This window comes from Struthio camelus, chromosome 18, assembly GCF_040807025.1.
Source record: "Struthio camelus isolate bStrCam1 chromosome 18, bStrCam1.hap1, whole genome shotgun sequence".
Lineage (NCBI taxonomy): Eukaryota > Metazoa > Chordata > Aves > Struthioniformes > Struthionidae > Struthio > Struthio camelus.
Window position 1 is genome coordinate 1,731,011 of NC_090959.1, and position 21,154 is coordinate 1,752,164.

The 21,154-nt window shown below is 39.8% G+C and overlaps 1 protein-coding gene across 4 annotated transcripts in view; it reads left to right on the forward strand.

Moving 5' to 3' along the window:
* The window catches only part of UQCC1 (ubiquinol-cytochrome c reductase complex assembly factor 1), a 55,667-nt gene that overhangs the window by 16,641 nt on the left and 17,872 nt on the right, over positions 1-21,154 (forward strand). For all 4 annotated transcript variants that reach the window (XM_068912709.1, XM_068912710.1, XM_009679271.2 and 1 more), the window contains exons 6-7: positions 6,778-6,835; positions 13,416-13,524. In XM_068912709.1, the coding sequence (XP_068768810.1) occupies positions 6,778-6,835; positions 13,416-13,524 (167 nt within the window). The remainder of the gene's footprint in view (positions 1-6,777; positions 6,836-13,415; positions 13,525-21,154) is intronic.

Sequence of the window (21,154 nt, forward strand, 5' to 3'; positions counted from 1 at the left end):
GCTTGGGTAGTTTTAACAAAATGAGGGAAGTAGCCATTTGTGAGGAAAGTGCTTCATGCTTATCCTTATACTTGAAAGACCAGGAGACCTTTCGGGATCAGTTAGGTGATACTGAGAGATGAGCTGAAGAGTTTGGTGGATGAGGAGTATAGGGTGTCTTAAATTTGTCTTGAACTGTTAATACTGTTAATTGCTACGTTGTCATGCTGTTGCAGTGGAAAGAGCCTGTCCTATCAAAACAGCATTTCAGATAGCTCCCAGTGGAGCTGCCATGCAACTCAAAAGGGCTGGAGTTTACCTACAGCTATGTGGATCCTTCTGCCTTCCTTAGCCCATCAGGCATCTTATAAGACGCTTGCTGCCACCTCTGTCAGTCATGCTTTAGGAGTTGAACACAGACGTAGTGTGCCTATTTTTTTGCAGGGATGTTGTCCCATTGCATCCTTCTTAAAATCACGGTAGTTGCAAAGATGATCCATCACGAAAGAAAGTCTTCGTTCACATTTGCTTTCCATGCCTGATTAATTTTAAATTCAGAATATGAGTGGAGGAAGAGGTATGTCCTCATAATCGTGGTATTCATGTCTCTCATCAGATACAGACACCTGAACAGGATGCATTCTGTAGGCAGAACAGATTTATTCCCCAGCTAATATCACAGTTAATTAATAGCTAGCTTGGCTATCTGACATTTTTTCTGTATCTAAGCATATTCCCAAGGGAATAATTTCCTGTTAATTATAGGATGGAGCTTTCTGCACTGTTAGTCTGGAATAAGGCATTCCAAATCCCACAGTTTTAAAACTGCATTTCGTATGAAAAGCTAATTTCTAAAGGCATGCTTCTTATTTGAGGACTGGAAGCTTAGTTGCTGGGCTCTGTTCACAAACAGTACCACAAGGAAATGGTATGAAGTCTGTTATCAGGAGAGCTGAGGCAGCAAAGTGTGCTACAAACTAGCAATAATTGCTCATGAGCCCTAAAAAAGAAATTTCTTTGCTTTCTAATGGTTGGTGTCAGGTATTGGCTTTGACTGTTGCTGTTCCCTCTGTTACAGCCTGATATATCGTGATGCTTAGTTGCATGTTTTTCTGCCTTAGCTATGCGATATCTCTTTGTGACCATAGGATGGCTAATAGCTATAGTGCTTGCTGAAAATAAGTTCAGTCCACATATATGAACCATTGAATCAGGCATAGGGCCTCAAGATGAGGTCTTTAATTTCTGCATGACCATGTGCTCATTTAGCTTAAAAAAAAAAAAAAAAAACTGTTAAATTGATGTGTGGGTCAAGTGCTGTCATGAAGACAGCCTCCTTCAGAGAAGTGTCTGTGTACTCTTCCCTTGTAAGAGGTCTTAGTTGTTATTTTGCATGTCTTGCTGAGCTATGCTAATAATTCAGTTAAAGGAGCAAATGCTTAGGTGCCTGAACTGAGTACAGAATATAATACAATGCCTTCCTTAGTTCGAGGTGGGACTTTGCCTTTTAGTTACTGATTCCTGGAATAAGTCCAGATCTAGTACGTCCGTTACTTCCTTCTCAGTGATACCCTTTAAATTCCACAGCATCCGTCATGGGGCTTCTTAAATCACGTTGTGGGTTGAATCTGTATTTCATGCTGGAATAAGCAGGTTATTCTTTAAGTTACAGCGGAAAATTTACTGGTGTAGGAACCTACTTGCTGAACTGCTTAGTCCTTTCGTCAGGGTAATAGGTAGTCTCTGAGAAACAGATGTAACTTCCTGGGAACAGGATGAGCTTTGTGGTCCTATGTAGAGATTTTCCAGGCAAGTATTTGGTGAATGCTGTGTAGTCGGGCCAAGGTTTTAAAGTTTGTGTGACAGTGCTCTAGATAATCTGCCAGACTTAGCCTTTCCACTTGGGCCCTTGCTGATTCTGATTCAAGTGTGGGAAGAAGCAGTAAGGCCCTTATTCAACACTCTGAGAAGTTCTTAGATGAGTCCTTGCGTTACATAATGCTGCTGATCAAGCTGGATTCTTTGCAGGCCTTTTTGGCCAGTCCTGTTATGTTCTTAGTCTTACCCTGATATGTTGTGTGTTACATAATCTTTCATGTTTTGTACTGCTCTCCTCTGTTCTCTCTGATCTCAGTTTCTGTTGATCTGCAATCAACCAGGATTGGTGGCCGGTTAGGAACTCAAGTGGGGAGAACTCTGTGGAAGTTAGTGGTACTTTTCATATAGCAAACAAGACAGTCAGTAGCACCTGATCACTGTTTCACAGCATGGCCAATGAGTGTATTGAGCATTTACTGTAAGATTTGATTGCATTGTTCTGTTACGTATCTGCTTGAGAGTGGTCCAACTGCAGTTTTCAAGGCTTTGGACTCATTGTAGTCCTTCTGTGTGAATCTATACCTATTGTTTTGGAAAGGCCTCAACAGAGAGCAGGATCAGGATTTGTCATCAGGAGGTCAAATCTGAACAGAGAAAACATTGTTATTTCTTTATGGAATACTGCTTAGTAAGTGTAAAAGAACTTGAATATTGTTTTTTCTCTTCCTTAGGTGACCTGAGCATGACACATTACGGGTCATGTGGTTTTTCCTAGGTGGAGTGCCTTGAGTTTTAATGATTCCTTAGGCTCTCTGTAGAAGACTTAGTGTAGTAAGTCTCTGGGAGCAGCGAAGGGTAGAAGCTGCTGTGTTTCCCCATGTACTGCTATAAGCTTTTCTGAGACCTAACTCAGATATTTTTACCTTGTTATTTTCAAGGCAGAATATATGGGTCACTGGTTTTGGACTTAAGGGTCCCTTTACGGTCTCTTTATCCCCCTTTGTTTACTGAAGTCTCTGTTCCTCTCTGTTAGGTTCTTGTTCATTATCTCACTTCTTTGCCAGTCTCATCACTCACTAAAATGAGAAGGCCTATCCTTGCCTTCATGAGTGTGATAGGGCCCTCAGTACTGGCTGTCCCTGTATATTTAATTGCTGGTCTGTCTTTATCATTGACCTTTCTTGGTCTAAAATTGAGCTATGAATTAGGATTTTTGACTAAGAGGATGTCTTATGTGATTGAGTTGTGGGCCATCTCTTTGTAGCTTGGCATAATACATTGAGATGTAGCAGTCACTTGGCAAGATACTTTTTTAGTCAGGCAAGTTGGGTGATATAGCTCTTGCTTTTTTCATGGCTACCTACGTAAGGGTTGTCTTAGAGCAGGATTTAATATCTTCATACAGGAACTCGATTTTAGTAGAGACTTGAAAAGTTCTTAGACACAACTAACAAGAATTTGTCCGTGCTGAGAAGTAATGAGGACTAGCATATACTCAGGTCGTTATTTTGGATAGAGTGTCAGGCCTGATTTTAGGCTGGGACAGATTTGTCCAAAAATATAGCCTATGAAAAGGCAGTTCTGTTATATAATATGGACCACTGAATGCCAGGCAGGTTGTTTTGGTCTGGACCTTTTCCTGGTTCATGCTGTCATCAGCTGCTGTCCTCTGTTTTGGCTGTTATTCAAGCCTGTTACAGAATAAATGAAATATGCTGTCTGGGAGAAGGAGTTCTGTCCCTGCCAGGGTCAGTCTTCAGTTCAAGGTCTTTGCTGCATGGATTGTTGTAGCTCTCTTCTCTGTTTTACCTCTCCGTTGTCACTCTGGGAGTTGGATACTGAGGGAATCCCTGCTAGACGGGTACTTCTGCCAAAGACATCAGCCTGGTGTTTATGGACGCAGTGTCTCCCATCTCGGGGAAGTATCTGGATGAATTGCTCCAGGACTGTAAAGTCTATGACTGGGGTCTAAGATACACCTCAAACAACATCATGCCGTGTCTTTCAGTCTTACAGGAATCAAGTGTTTGAACAGATTAAGTCAGCTCCATCAAAGGGCAAATCTTCAATAGGTGCACTGTCTCCTGAGGAAGCAGATGCCTTTCAGCTATGAAGTATTCCATGTGATATGATGGTCAGCATTGCTTTCAGAGAGAGGTGCGGTACTGGCAGCAGTGAGAGCTGCTTGTAGGGAAGTCTGGTGTACCAGATTTGAATAAGCAATGCAAAAAAATGCTATCATGGACTCCTGTAGTCAGACTATCGGTCTGGCCAGCGATTGGATTGTAAATATGCATATAGTAAATGAGGCAGGCTTGATAATTGTCAATGCAAAATCATGAATTGCTGAATAAGCACAGCTGTTTTGCTCATTAGGTTTTGCTGCTGTAATTAACAACCACTGAGTAGGATACATCAAAAAACTCAGTCTTGCAAGGGGAGATGGGGTATCTGCCTGCCCTTAGGGCTGGTTGCCTTGCAGCTGCTAATGCTTGCCAAATACTGTGAGCCAGCTCTAAAGCATGGCTTCTTTAATCAGCAGATTAAGCTTCTCAGCATGTTATTGGAGTATATAGTCTAATAAATGCAAAGACTTCAACTTCTGCTCTGAATGTTAGAGTACACGTTTCCAAGAGTACGTGGAAGATTGTAGCAGGGTGCTACTGAACCTGCAAAGACAAGGGATAGATACCTTTCCTTTCAACCAGTAAAACTGATAAGGTTTAGGAGGGCATTAAGGATACTCCGATCAGTTGGTATAGGAGAGGTTGCATGTTAAAGAGATCAAGAGTAGTCTTGCTGAGAAGTGCTTCAGCTTGCTTTATGCTCGCAGGGAGTACTGATTCTCAGAACCAAAGAACTGATGGAGCTGGTATTGCTGTATATCTTAGTGTGGCCTTAGCGCTTCATGATCAGAGGCTCACCGTTTTCATTTCTGATGCTGGCAGGATTGAAAACAAACTGAAGAGGATGAATGTGAAAGGAGCTAACCTGGAACCTCCTTAAAAGGATATCTGTGGGTTTTTTTTTTGTCTCTAAACATCAGCGCAGTCAGTTAGGTTTTCTCTGTCTGCTCTACAGGTTTGTGTGAGCAATGTGGCAGTACATGTTGTTATCAAGTGAAAAAGTATCATTTGCTAGACAAACACTAGTTTTAGCTCTTTTGACTGGACAAGTACCTAAACGCATTATTTATTTTCCCATTCTCTGGAGGCAAAGTCTGTGATGCGTTGCAAGTTGTGCTCATGGCGTTGTCATGTCTCCACTTTTAATGTAGCCATTCCTCCTATAAATTGAGGATATAGTCAGTCTTAATGTAGAAGTTAAATGAATTACAAAAATAGAAGTGCAACATTTGGGAAGTTAGAGGAAAAAATTCTTCCCTCCTGGGTATTGAGTAGATCTTTAAAAATCTTTAGTATCTCAAATAGTTAGAAGTATGAACTTTGCTTTCCGATAAAGAATGTTTTTTGTTGTAGAAGACTGATAAGTAGTGACTTGTACTTCAGAAACCTCTGTCTTTTGAGCTAAGTGTTTCACTTTGATTCTTGCCTGTGGGACTCTCACTTAATGAAATGATTTGGTTAAATGCAAGCACTGTCTACTCTTACCCTGGTTAGGGAGGTTGCCCTTGGCATGCCTTTAGGCCAAAGTAGAGTTGTTCCTAGGTGCATGAACTGTTTCTTATAAGAATGAAAGAGCTAAGTGAGGAGAGGGGTGGGGGAAAACTTGTGATTAAGCTCCAAATATGGAACGTCAGTATCTTTATACTGCCTTAGAGGTGGCATAGATGATACTTGGGCATTGATGCTAAAGCAGCGGTGGTTGCCTGACCATGCTTGATGTGTTTGAAGAAAGGTTATGAAAACATTGCTTCATGATCCAGGTGAACCTCCTTGGTAATACTTGGGAGTCAGGAAGTATAGGAGTTGGGAAGGAATATGTTCAAATACAAAAGAAGACAAGGTTGACTTCCTTGGAACAGACCTTAGTGGAGACTCATTTTCTGAGTACTCTCTGGCCTCCTTACAGCTAGGCTTGAATAGTTCAGAAGACAAGGTCAGGTGCTGGACAGGCCAAGGTAACTGTCAGATCTGGGTCCTTCATATTCCATATTGCTCCTAAGACTTCTTCAGAGGAGAGACGTAGAGGAAGCTTCTTATGAGGAAGGCGTAAGGTTGAGAGGAGCAGCGAGACTTAAAGTGCACACAACCCATAGGTCCATGCTTTTCAAGCATGAGGAAGAGGAGTATGGTTTCTGTGGTGTATAGCCTAAGTCTCCAAGCTCACATCGTAATGGGACATGCATATTCATAGTGTGAACATGCACATGGACAGCCCATCTCTTGGAAACCCAGTGGCTATAGTAGCAGAATTAAATCTGGTAAGAGCAATTGTTACTCCAGTTGATCAGTTGTTTTAATCCTAATATGGAATGGCTAGAGGCTGTGAAGACTGATTGGTGCTGTGTGTTATACAGCTATGTAGTACATCAGAACAGCTGGGCTAGACCAAAGACCCGTCTAGACATCTAGACTAGACCCATCTAGTATCCTGTCTTTGGCAGTAGGCAACAGCACATCCTAAAGGAGGGTGCAAGAACCAGGCAAAGCATCCATTGATACTTCCCTATTATTCTTTACTGCTTTGGGACTTCCAGAGCCACATATTTGTGTTTAATTTTCCACTGCGGATTTTTTTCTCTGTAAATTTTGTCTTAATGAGTTATAAACATATGTATTCCTTTGAAATCTATAGTGTCCTGTGGCTACATGTTCTAGAGTTTAAGTATATGTGTGACAGTGAATGGTGTTTGCTTCTGATAGGTATTTACTGTTTAGGGCAAGAAGTTAAATTACTAAAATGTATTTGGGTTTTAGCTTAGTGAATTTCTGGTAGGTGCAGAAAGTGATGAAATTCATATTAATGTTTAGTTTTGGTTTTTACTGTTTTTTTTTTTCCCTGCCCCTTCCCCCCAAGGGTGCCATATGCCTGATACTTTGAATTCATGGTTTCTAGTAGCCCAGCTTCATGTCTGGTAAGTGAAAATTAAAATATTGTTTACAGAATGAAATTACCTTACGGTGAGAAAAAGTGGGCTCCATGGTTATTGGTAACAGTGGTTATATTTAATTTGTTAACTTTTGAATTGTAGCAGTTTTCTATTAAAGAACAAAAAGAAGCTAAAATCTTTTAAATCTTTAAATTCTGAAGTAATGGAATGACCTTTGCCATGAGTTTTCCAAAAGCCTTTCTCAGACTAGGTGGAAAAATTATGTGTAACTGTTTTAGGAAAAGTTTAAATTTACATAGAAGTGGTTTAAATTGTGAAAATTTGTGGTGATTTAAGTTGCTGCTTGTCAGAAGCATTTAACAAATTATAGCCCTGACATTTATGCTTGCACTTCTGAAATGTACATAAAGGTTGGTGAGTGCCAGCTTGGTTGTATATAAAAATATTTAACACCTTAAACAGTAGGGTTTTTTACTTTTTCATTTGTGAAATTAGTAGCCAAAAAAATCAGTTTTTCATCTAACATTACATACTTGTAAAGGTCAGAGGGATGCACAGGGGAGTACATTTTGGGGTGGAGTGAGAGGGGAGCAGATCTTTCAGGAAACTAAAGTCCATAGATTTGCTTTCAGCTACCCAGAGACTAAAAGAAGGTTTGGATTGAAATACCTGCACTTAAACATAGGCTCCTTACTTCCTTGCCTCTGTTTTTTCCCTTCTTTTCTTTTAATTTCCTGTCTCCTTGGTATATTGAAAGATGGGGCAGCTTATTTCACTGAAGAATGAATAAACTAGTAGAAGCCTTGAAATTGGAATCGGTTAATGAAATCAATTGAATCAACTAACCAGTTAATGAAAAGCCCGTGAGATTTGCTGTTTTTCTGTTTCTCACCCTTTCTTGTGGGGAAAAACGGCTTTAAAAGGCTGAATTGATAAACTAATCATTCATTTCAATATCTGAAAAACTACTGAAATAAATATGCAAAACCAAACCATTTGTAAATACCTGGGAGAAAATAAAGAGGGGTAAATGAATCTGCAAAGACTATGCCTTTTTTTCCCCCTCATGATTTTTATATCCTGTTGACAAGAAAACCTACCTTGTGATAGAAGATTATGTATCTTGACTTTGATACTCTCTTTCGTGAGAGTCTTAAAAAACGGAGCTATGATAGAGGTGAAACTAGCATGGAATGGGCACAAAACTGCTAAGATCATAGCTGTATCAGAGAAGGCCAAGAGTTGCCTCTCCTTGAGGCCGTGATGCCGAGGGGACAGATAATAAGGGAAGCTGAAGTACTCTCACATTTTAAGTTATGATGGACAGGGTGACAGCAATATACTACACAAAGAGGAATTTGGTTCCTTCCTATACTTTGTTGGGCAACAATGAAAATTTGAACGTGGAGGGTAGCACAGAAGGTTAGTTCTTCTGAGATTTATATGCCTGGCTTCTCCATGTTCCTGGGAGCTTGACCTAAGGAGGGCTGTCATTCTGGACTGCAGATGGGAGATCCAGTTTGATGTTCCAGGACAGGGGGGAATCCTGATAGGCGTGCTCACTTATTGAGGCCATAGGAAAGTGCAGTGGGTTTTGCTTATGACTAAGCTCGGTGACCAAGATCCTGCCATGGTATACTTCTACATTCAGGGTCAAGTGTACTGCTACATGCTTTCTCTCTGATTCTCTTGTTTTAATCAATCTTGATGTGGGTAAAATGGGAACAGTATTAGTGATCCTGCTAGCTCTGGCATAGTCAGGGCCATCTTCGCTCTATCGGAAGGCCTCTGCCTTTCCTGCTCGACCTTTTGTCTCAGAGTTTAGAAATCTTCCTGATCTGGCAGCCAACCATCTCACAGTGTAGATTATGGATTGCTAGCTATTAAAATGTTCCAATGTTCCCCTGCAAAGCAGTCTAGCTCATTTTCTGACTTATTTGCTCTTTCCTCTTCTACTTCAAAGTTTTAGTTTCGACTGTCTTAGGGTATCTCCTGGACCTGGAGAAGATAAGGTTTTTCTCTTAGTTTGGATTAAAAAAAACCCCTCTTGCTGCTGTTATTGCCCATCATGCTCCCGTCAACTGTGTTTCTATGTTCTTATAGCCCACCTTTTATAGACTTAAGGTACTTGTCAGAGCATAGCTCCTTGTGCTACGGATTCCAGTAGGTCCTCTGTTTGAATCCTTGGTTTGAATCCTCTTCTTGTCTATGATCATAGTTTTCCTCCTTATGTCTAGAAGGAACGGGAGGGAGGGGAATTCAGGCTCTCGTGTTTAGCCTGCCCCTTACACTAGCATCTTTAAATATAATTTTCCTTCAGATACATCCCAGTTCCTTCCCATACAGTGCTAAAATTCTACTTAAGCTAGAAATCTTATCGGTATTCTTCCTTACTGTCGTGCTTTTATGGGTCATTTCTGTTGCTCTGCATTTTTCATGTCAGGAGGACTTCTTTTTGTGCTTAGAAGCCTAGACCTTTTAGGAAATCTCAAGCTGTTCGTCTCAACTGCTGGATTTGTGTTTTCCTGTGCAGTGGCAATCTAAATGGATTAGTGACTCTGTCTGGACCTATTAGGAAACTGCCAAAGTGGTGACTTTAGTGGCTGTACCAAGAAATGTCTCAGTATAAGAATATAGGATTGTATCATGTGGTTATCTAGATCTCCCTTCATATTTTCACCAAGCGTGGTGCCATCCCTGAAGCGTTTAGGATCAAAGTAGAGGGGTACTTCAACTCCTGTTCTGAAGGACTATGGTAAGACCTGAATATTGTTTCTGATGTGGAAAACTGCATTTGAGAAGGTGTTTATCAGAGAGAGTCCAGAGGAGAACAAGAACCATCAGTTACATTAAAAAAAAAAAAAAAAAAAAAAAAACAGTTCCTGCGGGAAAAGACCAGATTTCCGTAGAGGAGACTGAGGGTGTTGTATCAATTTGAGATATGCTGTTCCAAAAGAAAGGGAATAATTTATCTATCAATCACAAAACAGAGAGTAGGGAGAAATGGAGAGTCCTGCAGGGAGGCGTTTGGGAACAAGTTTATCTCGAATGACTTCAGTATTTAGTTGCTCCTGCCTTCAGGTGAGAGAATGGACTAGGTGACCTAAGTGCTGGCACCAGGAGAGAAGATGACTACATAGCGAGGCTCAGATCTGTTAGTTTGTGCCACAGCAGAGATGTGTACATGGCTGTAAATACAATAGTTAGTGAACTTGCTAGGCTGAAGCACAGGGTAACATGCAAACCTATTTAGGAAGAGTTTAGGATTCTGCTCCTTACTGTTATTCTCAGCAACCATTATTCATAAAAGCGTATATTGCAAAATGTAGCTGGTGGCAAAGTCGATTCTGGAGCATCCTCCTCCAGTTCCCAAGTTCCTGGCCATTCATGAAAGATCTAGATTAAACAGAATAAAACAACAACCTTCTACAATTGTTGTTGATACTTTTATTGTTAAGCCAGAGTAATTTCTCTGACCTAGTGTGGCATAGCCCTAAAAGCAGTTGCACTGGGACGATTGAAGAAGCAGGAATGAGTGGCCATGTCCAGGGAATAGCAGGAAGCTCTGAGTGGGCTTTGCCCTTAAAGACAGAATGCATCATCACACCTTGATTGCTAGCACTAGTCCACTTCACAGCAGAGTCAAACAGGGTAGTGTCGATTAGCACTTTCGGTATTTAATCTGTTGGTACTGAGTGGGAATACTGACACCAACAGTTATAGCTAGGGACTGTTGAGGGGAACTGCTGCGTTTTGTCTAACATGACTGGAGGCATAGGAGCTTCTTTTCCTTTTCAGGCATTCTTTTGTATAATTTTCTTCTGACATAATCTTCTCACATAAGTTAAATGCAGTGTAAGTAATCCACCCTGACTGTTGTCATGTAGACAACTTTCTAAAGATAGGTTGGAATAATTTTACTTCAGTGGTTTGACAAAGATGAGTCAGTCTTTGAATAAATTACAGAACAGGTTCTGTAGTGAAATGATAAAATGTTTCACACTTGATCTAGTTAGAAGGTTTGTAGTCTTTAAAGAGTCTGTGTCTTTTAAACCTCAGACGGCAGGTGTAGTAACAAACTACCAAATTTTCAAATAAACTGCAGAATTCCATGATCTCACTCGTGGTGCTGCAGAACAGCTCTATGACAGCACTCTGCATCCAAACACAGAGCTGCCTTTTAGGCTTCAAAGGTAACAAGTTTTAGTCTGAACACTGCTCCATTCCTGCTCATCAGTGACCAATTGTAAGTGTTGGTCTGTGTACCAGGAGGAGAGAGGAGTACACCCCCACTGAAGACAGACTGGATGGGAACCAGTATTTATGCTCATGGGGTTTCTTGCCAAGCCAATCTTAATTTTTTTTCCCCCAAGCTTGTGTATTCAGCAACTAAAGTATAAAAATTCTTTTCTCAGCCCAAAATTAGTCTCCTAAACTGAGTCTTTTTCTCTGCAACTTGCTAAGAGTGAGAAAAAGTTTGGGATACAGTGACATGTACGAATTAACTTTTTCATACAGCTCAGTTATATAAATACACAGGAGGAACAAAGGTTTTAAAACTGGTGAAACAGAAACAGAAGTTTTAAGCTGGTTGTGCATTTGGTTTGTGGAAGGACTGGTAACTGGACAGCTCTGAGTTCTGGACCGCTATTTTAGCAGAAAGCTTTTGTCATCTTCTGTGAACAAGATGCAGGTAGATTCCTTTCCTGCTACTGTCTTGCTACTCGTTCTGCCAGCACTTCAACATTTTCCTTCTATTCTTTTGCTGTTGCTGATTTCCATTTGTCCTTCCTTGCAAGACTTTTTCTAGTTCTCATCTGGATTTGCAAGGTTTAACCAGTGTCTGCCCACCATTTTTCAGAGTCTTGATCACTCTGCCCAGCTGTCTTTCTCACTGGAGTTTGCTGCCAAACATTAAAACAAATGTCAGATTTTCTGCAAAGTGATCAAGGCTTTGCAGCGTGGTGTAGACTTGGACGTTCAGCATGCTTCAGGCAGAAAGCGGAAGAAATGAGGTGGGATATGCTACAGAGAAAGCCTAAACTTGGTCAGGTACTCCAGAACTGCCTCTCGCATGGTCAGTGTTGTTTTCAGAAGCCCTTCAGTTAGAAATCCAAGGTCCAAGGGCTTTTCTTCTCTTAATTTTAGTGTTTGAGATGAATGGCCCTTGTGTGGCACTTGGATATATGGCTCTATTCAGAAACAAGAATATAGAACTAATGCTATTCTTGGTGCCTTCGGTTTATTTTGTCTCTGTGAATCATCCTTGAGAATAAATTTTGCTTCTTTCGCTGGTTAAAAATATCTTTCCTTTACTAATCAGTATGCTAGATGAAATCCATCAAAAAGATTAGTTTCTTTCCTTCTACGAATCAGCTCAGTTGAAAGTTTTCAAGTGTTTATGATTCTACCTGTTGAGCTGGCATTCCCAAAGCACCAAATACTTTCAGTGCCTACAGGGATGCAGATCTTATTTCCACTGAAGAAATGAACAGATATAAGCACGATTTTTACCTTTTAACTCTTCTGGTATGTTCACAATTGGTACTATGTGACTGCTTCAAAGTGGCCTGCAGCAGCTATGAACTCTTACTCTCGCATAAGCTATGAGAGAAAGCTTTTATGTGGGAAGTTTCCCAGCTGTAGCATGCCTCTGTGCAAAGCAGTGACTTCTTTCAGCTCGAGTGTTTGAACACCACGCTGTCTACAACACTGTCAGTACAGGAGAGGCACTTCTGACTCAGGACGTAGGAGCCGGGCTGATTAGTGAAGTAGAGAACATGGGACCGGTGATGTGCTTGGTGTCTTAGCTTAGTGAAGAAGTAGCCTGTATTTTACTAGATCTGTAGACAGCATTGACCAAAAGAGGCAAAATAAGTTGTTGTTGCTGATGATTTTTTTTTTTATACTGAACAACAGCAGTGAAGTTTAAGTGTCTTAATGCTTTAAAAAAAAAAAAAAAAAAGTGAAACAATTCAACCTGGTATTCTCATTAAGATCCCACAACGCACTTACAAACTTGTTTGTTCTTCCAGCAGGTACTGCAGGTAGGAATTGTGGCAAATGGTTGGACATGTATCCGAAGACCCTGTAGCTGAAATAATTTAGGAGATGCTAATGTGAATTTGGGTGACGTCTATTAACTTGCTTAAGCTCTCACAACTTGGCTGGTGTAAACTCTTTTAGCACTTTAGTATACCAAGGTGAATGAAAGCTGGTTTGAATCCTAGGACAAGACATTCATTCCTGCTCCAGAGGGTGATAAGTTCTTAAGAATGTGGAATACTGTTTAACTAGATTACAGTACTATCAGCCAGAATAGAGTCCACTGACATTCTCCCTTAGCTGGATTGGCTAAAATCCAACGGGTGCAGGTCTTGAATACAGAATAGACAAGTTTGTGATAGTTTAGGGGGAAAAGTTTGTGATAGTTTAGGGGGGAAAAAAAGGCGTTTTTTTCTATGTATGGGGATTTTTTTTTTTTCTGATCACAAAAACCCATTCTGTAAGGGGACTTTTAAATGAGCTGAAATCTTTAATTTACTGTTTAAATTTACAGGAAAATTAGAAGCTATGGTTTTGTCTGGTGTTTATGTTCTTGCAGGATGTGTCTGGTACGAATGAAGCAGGAGGGTCGATCAGGAAAATATATGTGTCGCTATATAGTTCATTGTATGTGGGAGGATGTTGAACAGCGTGGTAAGGTGATGGGGGTAAGTCATCTTTGGTGTTGATTATCTTGATTATTTTGATGCTTCAGATGCTTTTGTAACTTTGTATATCTTAGAAGAAAGCCTAAGAATTAATTTGTAGCTGTGTGTGCATTTCTTTATTAGCTTAAGCTGGTATATGTAGCCCTTATTCTTGACCATTTATACCTGGACTGACTATTTTATTGAGCCAGTGAAATTTTTTTCTGAAACTATACCAAGATCTGGACCGATGCATTGATTTGACTGAAAATAATGTGTTTTCCACCTAGTCCTTGCAGAAATAGCGATGCTGCTACAAGAGAGTTGGAATTAGTGGATGGGAATGCGCAGCTGGTGTAGGGAGAAACATGACTGGTGCCAAATGTATAACCATTACTTAAGTAATTCCAGCAGAGCTTTGAGTTTTCTATATGTCTAGAACTATGAGTAAAAGGAGGGAGAAGGGACAAAGTTTTGTACATGACTCTAACTAATCATTAGTTAAGTTTTCGCTTTGACTACTTGATGTATCTAGTCTTGATCACAAAAGAGACATTGTAAGGAAAGGGTAGCTCTAAGAATAATTAATTTGCGAGTCTGAAGGAAGAAAAGGGTTTGATCTTTTTGGTGTGTGCCATGAGCAACGTTACGCTAGTTAGTTGTAACGGTCATTTCTTATCTTAAAGTCACAACTGTCTGTCTCCATCCTTGCATTGGTGACAGCCTTCAGAGAAGGCACTGCAGAAGCAGTGGAAGTAGGTGATGGTTTTTACAACACCAGTATCACAGTGGTGGCAGTGGACATGGTGCAGTTGAGGATGCCCATCTTCAGGACAGTCCTAGTGGGAGAAGAGAGCTTGGAAAGATTGCCTGTGTTGTGGAAAAAGTAAAGAATTATGCAGTGATTAGAGAGAGGTTTGTACATGATTAAAATTAATAGATCAGTCAGACAAGTGACAGTTTTCGTACAGCAATAATGTCTTATGATTGAGACTTAATTGTCAGCCACGTAGGCAAGGGGGAGGCAGCTATGGAGTTCTTTTCTTGCGACAAAAGGGGGAATTAACGGGTGAGTCAGCATTTGGTATGAAGTCACATCAGTAATTCAAGAGGTTTATATCTGATTATATCTTTTGTTTTGTGTGCAGTCCTAGAGTGTTGTTTCTGGTATGACTTCAGTTATTCCATCCATAATGGCTTTTTTCTTTTTTTTTTTTTTTTTTTTTTTCCAAGGAACTTCCTTAGCTTGTGCTAAAGGTTGCTTTTAAGGTCATGCTCTTAATCTTCTTTAGGATTAAATCTAAATTTAGGCATCTTACAATTTCTTGCTATGTTAATAGGCAGGTCATAAGTTCGTATATGGGGATCTCTACTACCCTCATCAGATGCTGTGAGGCAGCATGAGTAAGCTTGGACAAATTAGATAATAGTAGTACAGGTCATTTTTAATAGTATGGTTTGTTCTTAGAGGCTTTTACATTGGTTTCTCATTATAGGAGACCAAATGACGTAAGTGCTCATGCAGCAGGTTTCAAACTGTGCTGCTTTTGTGGACTGTAGATTATGCAGGAGCAACTCACTGAGTAGAGGAACTGAGCACCACTCTAGAAACGTGTTTTGAAGGGCAAATAGCAAACACTCCACATTATTAACTAGCTATTCTAAAATCACTATATTTAATTGCATTTTTCAAGTATTTTGTTTTTTGCCCTTCATTATTTTTAGGTTTTGGCCTTTACTTCCTTTTCGCTGTAGTTTTGGCTAAGAAAGAAATAGAAAAACACTAAGTAGTCAAACTCAGAATGAAGAGTGCACCAAAGAAAGAGATTGAACAAGATAAAGAGTTTCTGTGTTTTTGTCCTTACTTGCATCTTCCGTGTCACATCAGTGGTTGTTTCCTGTTTCTGTAGCAACTGAGACTCTCACAGGATTTAAGAGAAAAAAATTTGAAGTAATTTCTCTATTCTTTTTGACACTGTGTTTTTTTTCCTTGTATCAGCTAGCCTCAGATGTTTTCCTGTAGTTTTTCTTGTAGGAAAACTATGCTTTCCTTGAAGCAGTGGCAGACAGTAAAGAGAAGCAAAGCTGTTTACTGCCCTTACAAGCATGCAGAACTTAAAAGTGAAGCATGGTGTAAGTTAGAACTGTATTGGGATGATTCAGTAAACCTTTTTTTTTTTTTTTTTTTTTTTTTAAATAATCCTGCTTACAGTCAATTCTTTATAGGGAAAGCACAGGTTTTCCAGTTCTGGAAAATAAATTATTCTATTGCTGTCAGAAATTCTCTGAAGTGTAAAAAGTGTCCTTGTATGTGATTTTTATCCAATCTGGAGCCTCAAATGTTAATACGTGCTTGTTATAATTGTGTGGTTACTGTACGATGCAACTATAAGGAGATCTTAAGTTGTTTGAAAGCCTTTCATTCTGTACCTTGATGGGTTAGACACCTTTTCAGTTCATCCTTGAATTTAAATTTCCTAGGCTATCAGGCTTAGTTTGTAATAATGTGATTTCTATAATGCATTTTATTTTGTTACGAAGATATGTTTTTGAACGTAACCTAGTCTTAGCCATAGCTTTTATGTGGCAATAGCTGATGCTTAAACAAAGCATGTACACATTTAAGGGCTTGATCCCACAAACAGTTACATCTGTGTGTATATTTAATATAGTGTAACTGCACAGAGGCCCATTGATTTTAATGAGTCTCCTTGTGAGAGAAGGTGAACTCTTGAGGTAACTGCTAACTAGTCCAGGCGTTAAGGGTGTGTAAGAAAGCATAATGAACTCTCCTAGACTGTAAACATGGAAACTGGGACTATTCTCTTCCCCATAGTGTTTGCAAAGGCACAGAGCTTTCATAATCTTGTAGTGATTGTTTTTCATCTTTTAATGATTCCTCATCTTTCAGACGTTAGTTTGTGAAGAGCGATGAGCTTTTCAGTCTCTTCTGGTAGTTTTTGCTGTATATTGGAATAAAGTAACTTATGCATTGATCTTTGAAGAGGTTAGCTGTTTCTTTGCTCACAATCATTGCTTTAATTACCTTCCTCTCTGCTAGCAATCCTAACCCAATATACCACTACATCCATGCTCCTGCCTGGGCACTTCCTGTTTTTTTCCATGTTTATTCACTCCTCCTCACTTATTTTACTCCCCCTGGCATGCATGCCCTCTACCTCAACTCTTTCTTATTCACATCTCAGCTTGAGCAGTTACAAAGAGTTTTAAGTGGTAAATAGGTAAAGGGCACCTACCCTAGCTGTGAGGTACAACTTATTAATCTTGATATATTTATCCTTAATGTTTCATTTAAAATGAAGTTAAGTTAATGCTTTACCTTCTCTGTCATACTCAGACACAGGGCTTGTGAGCTGGTTGAAGAATATGTATAACAGCTATTTATTTTCAAGCAATTTAATCCTGCAACCAGTATCCACTCTACCTTCAAAAGAAGATAGTTAAATACATTGAGATAGCAATAGCAGATAAACAGAAAAGATGATATTAATGTTCCTCTGTTGATGATTTCAAATTTCAGAATCTGACCTTTCTTGGAAAATGAGTAGAAAATGCTGAATACTTCCAAGGTGCTGAGTTATCATCTGTATGGCTCCCAGGTGATTAGGAAATTGCATTCCTTGCTTTTTGTCTCTTGCAGGGTATCAGAGGTCACAACTGAACTCTCAAATTGGTACATTCCTGTATTGCTGTGTAAGTGACAGAGCACCTGTGTGAAATTTGCTAGTTGGATGTAATTAGGTTAATGTGTTGATGGGAAGAACTGCAGTTCTTCAACCTAATTTCATATCTAGGAATATTAAAATACTTGATACAGAAAATGGACATTGTATTCCTGAATCAATATTGATGGTTTATTAGAATATGCCGTCTGCTCTTAAATATGCAGGTTCATTGGAGCAGAAAGTGATGGAATGTAAGGCATTTTAACTGTTAATTTACATCAGCTCCAACTGCACTTGGATTTTGTATTATTTCAAAAACTGGTTGTTAAAATTACTGAAATCTGAATCTCAGCTACAAAGTTTTTGGACCTGTTAGCCTGAGCTCCTTCAGCACTCCTGATTGTCGGCAAGAGTCAGAAACTAAAACTTGACACAGCTGTAAAAACACACAGAGAGCCTGTGGCCTCAGCAAATTCTACCAGTGCAGGCATATTTCAGATATAAATTTTACTCTGCTGTCCCTAGTACTAATGAAGTCAGTTTCTTTTGGTGGGTTTGCAGCCAGGTGTGTCCAGTTCTGTGGCTAACCAGTGCTCTTTACTTAATTTTTCCACTAGTGACATTTCTATCAAACGTCAAAAACAAACAGAAAAATTGGCTTTATGCAATGGCTCAAAGTGTTAATAGTAACATTAGGCTGGGTAAAAGACTTCCTTTCGATCCTGCTTTGCCAGAGATCTCCACCTTGTGGCTTAGAGTGAATAGATTTATACTATCCAAACTGGCAGCTGCTTAATCAGTTTGTAAGGGGAATTCAGTCAGTACTAGAAATCGCTCCTATTTGTCTTCCTACCAGAGCTCTTTAGCAACCTGAATATTAATCTGACTGACCTGAATATCGTGTTTTAGCAATTGTGTGTATATAAAAGCAGACATTATAAGTTTGAGTGTATTTTTTTTCATACCCTTAGATGAAGCTGCAGATTTGATCAGGACTGTATACTCTGGAGCTCCCTGGAATGTGATTTCAGCTGATATCTCACAATAGGGACGTGACAAAAATTTACTCATCACTCTGGATGCAAATGGGATGCTAACTTAAAAAAGATGCATTAGGCTTTTTTCAAAAATCTGTAACTTCTTGTGTGCTCATTTTAACAATGATGTGTCTGGTGTGTTGTGGTGGCATTGTACTTCTGAAATGAGTAAGGCTTTTTCAGTGCAAAATAATTCATTTTATAACCATACATATTCTAAAAACTGCAAGAGAGATGATAAGAACAGGAGGGGCTGTCCAGCTCAACCTACCAGACCTGTTTTAATTTATCTTAATCCCATTTTCCTGTTTTCCCACCAGACCACTCAGACCCCTCCCCTCCCCTTTTTTTCCAGGAACACATCTAGGTGTCTTTTGAATTCATTTATTGGCTCTGCTGTGCATAGCACAATACAGTCTTTGTTATACTTTTAGCCAGAGCTGTTTATATACAGTGACCCATAATTTGCTCTCAGTTACATTGGTGAACATCTGAAGCAACACCATCAGAATCAATAACATGGTTCACATCAGTGTAACTGAGAACAGAATTTAGCTCTGTAAACTTGAATGCAACTTTCTGCCTTGATACTTTTCACAATTAAAAGACTTTAGATGATTAAAAATATCATCTTACCTCACACTAGCTATATTCTGTTTTTCAGAAACGAGCTTGGGGGTCAGAACTTCTGTTCACATCTGATATTATTGCGCTTACCTAATTTGATACACTTATTAATTAAATTATAATTATAGTCATTCTTGTGGAGAACAAAAAGTTTGAAACTTTTAAACTATAGGCTCAGAAATCATGGCAAGAATTAGACAAGTGAGATTCTAGAACAGATTTCTAAGATGAGAGGACGGCATAAAGTTGATAAAATTTTAAGAAGAAACTCAATCTTTGTATGAATTGAACTGTAGTAGGTGAGTTGCCTACAGTGGGAAGCTACTGTACTTGGAAACTCTGGAGGTCCTATTCAGGCCTGTCTCCTAAATCTCATTGAAGTCAAGGAGTGAATTTGGGATGCAAAGAACAAAAACAAGATATCATGGAAGAAGAGGGGGAGGGTTGGGGCAGGAGGAGAATGTTTGTAGTATTCTGGGAAGGGAGCAGATGGGGCAGCTGTGTATGAGATGGGGGAAGTATATTGAAGCAAAAGGTTACAGAGGTAATGATTTTGTTTGAGGAAATGGGTTGGGATACCAGATAGAGGAGAATTTTGGCACAGTTGAAAATTTAAAAAAAGGTAGAGGATTAGTTTTAATTTCAAATGCTCTTTGTATTTTTTGAAATGTATAACTTTACTAGGACATTTTGAGGAGAAAAACATTATGAAGTTATTAATGGCTTATTAGAAAACATAATGTATCAAATCTTAACAGTTTTTTAGTGTTCCCTTTTAAAAGCTTACCAAAGTAGTGAGATTCAAAAGTGCAGTTTGGTTTTCTACATTTTTGTTTGTTTGTTTGATAGGATGTGAGGCATTGTAGGACATGTTTTTTGTATTAAGAACATCCCAAATTAGTGACATTTGAATTATCCGGAGGTAGCTTATATAATTTGACAAGTAACTGTGCCCTAGATGTAAAGGCCTTCATGAGCTCAGATCCAGCTCAGCTTTTTAAAATCAAAGCAGATCCAGCTCAGCTATTTAAAATCAAAGCAATACCATATTGGCAGTTCTGGTTCCTGAGACAGCTCTTGTTTAAAAATAGTTGTCTCTTTCACACAGTGCAAAGGCCAAGTAAATAAGCTACATCAATTCTCTGCACAATGTGTGGGCCCTGTAATGCCTGTATTCATTTGATTTTCTTTTGTTACCAGGTCTCTCCCATCCCCTGTTGGTCAGGGCAATAGTTGCTGAAGAATACATTTATGTGAACGTGACAGTTTTTTTCCCGTGAGAGTTTTGATATGAAACATTGCAGATTTCAATCCTGTTCAAGAGGGTGGTGGTTCTTCTCTCTCAAGAAACTGGTGCATGTGTAGAGGTTTAAGTTTTTGCTGCTTCTCTAGGTAGAGAAACCATATATTGTATCTCAACACTTCTCTTTTGGGAATCTAAAATACTGTGGGCCTGAAGACAAGCCTTCTTGATACAAAAGAATGTACAACCCATGGAAATGGACAGTGGATATTTGTCAAGCCAAAGAAAATGCAAGGCTGCACCAAGATTGTTCCCAAGCCAACTCTTTTGTCAGCTGCTGGCCTCAGTCTTTGGCCCCACCTATGATTATGGTTAGGGTTAGGGTAAGGGTTAGGAGAGAGAGAAAGCGTAAAGCCCCATGTGGAGTGGGGCTGCAAAGGGCATGCCAAAGGAATTGTGGGGCTGCACCAAGATTGCTCCCAGGGCAACTTTTGTGTTAGGGCCAGGAATGGGGCTGCTGGGCTCTGGTTCAGGCCCCTTCGAGGGTTAGGATTAGGAGAGAGAGAAAGGGTAGAGCCCCATGTGGACTGAGGGTGCACAGGGCATGCCAAAGGAAACGTGGGGCTGCACCAAGACTGCTCCCAGGGCAACTCTTTTGTTAGGGCCAGGAGCGGGGTTAGTGGGCTCAGGCTTGGGCCCCGCCTGACGTTAGGGTTAGGTTTAGTAGAGAGAGAGAGTGTAGTGCCCTGCATGGAGTGAGACTGCAAAGGGCCTGGGAAAAGAAGTGGAGGGCTGCATGTTAAAGAACCTGGTATGCAAGTGGAAGAGAAATAGTGCATCAACTTTATAAATCTAGCTTTACCAGGTCATGGAGTTTTGAAATTGTTTCTTTCTCATGTTCTGCTTTTAATATAGTTGTTCTAGAATCGGGGCCCATGGAACTAACATGCCTGGCTCTCTGGAGCAGGCATGTTTGGGGCATACCAAGGCTACCTGGTGTTGAAATGAAGGTATAACATACGCTTGAGTTGTTTTCACTAGCCTGCCCCAGTTTTCCA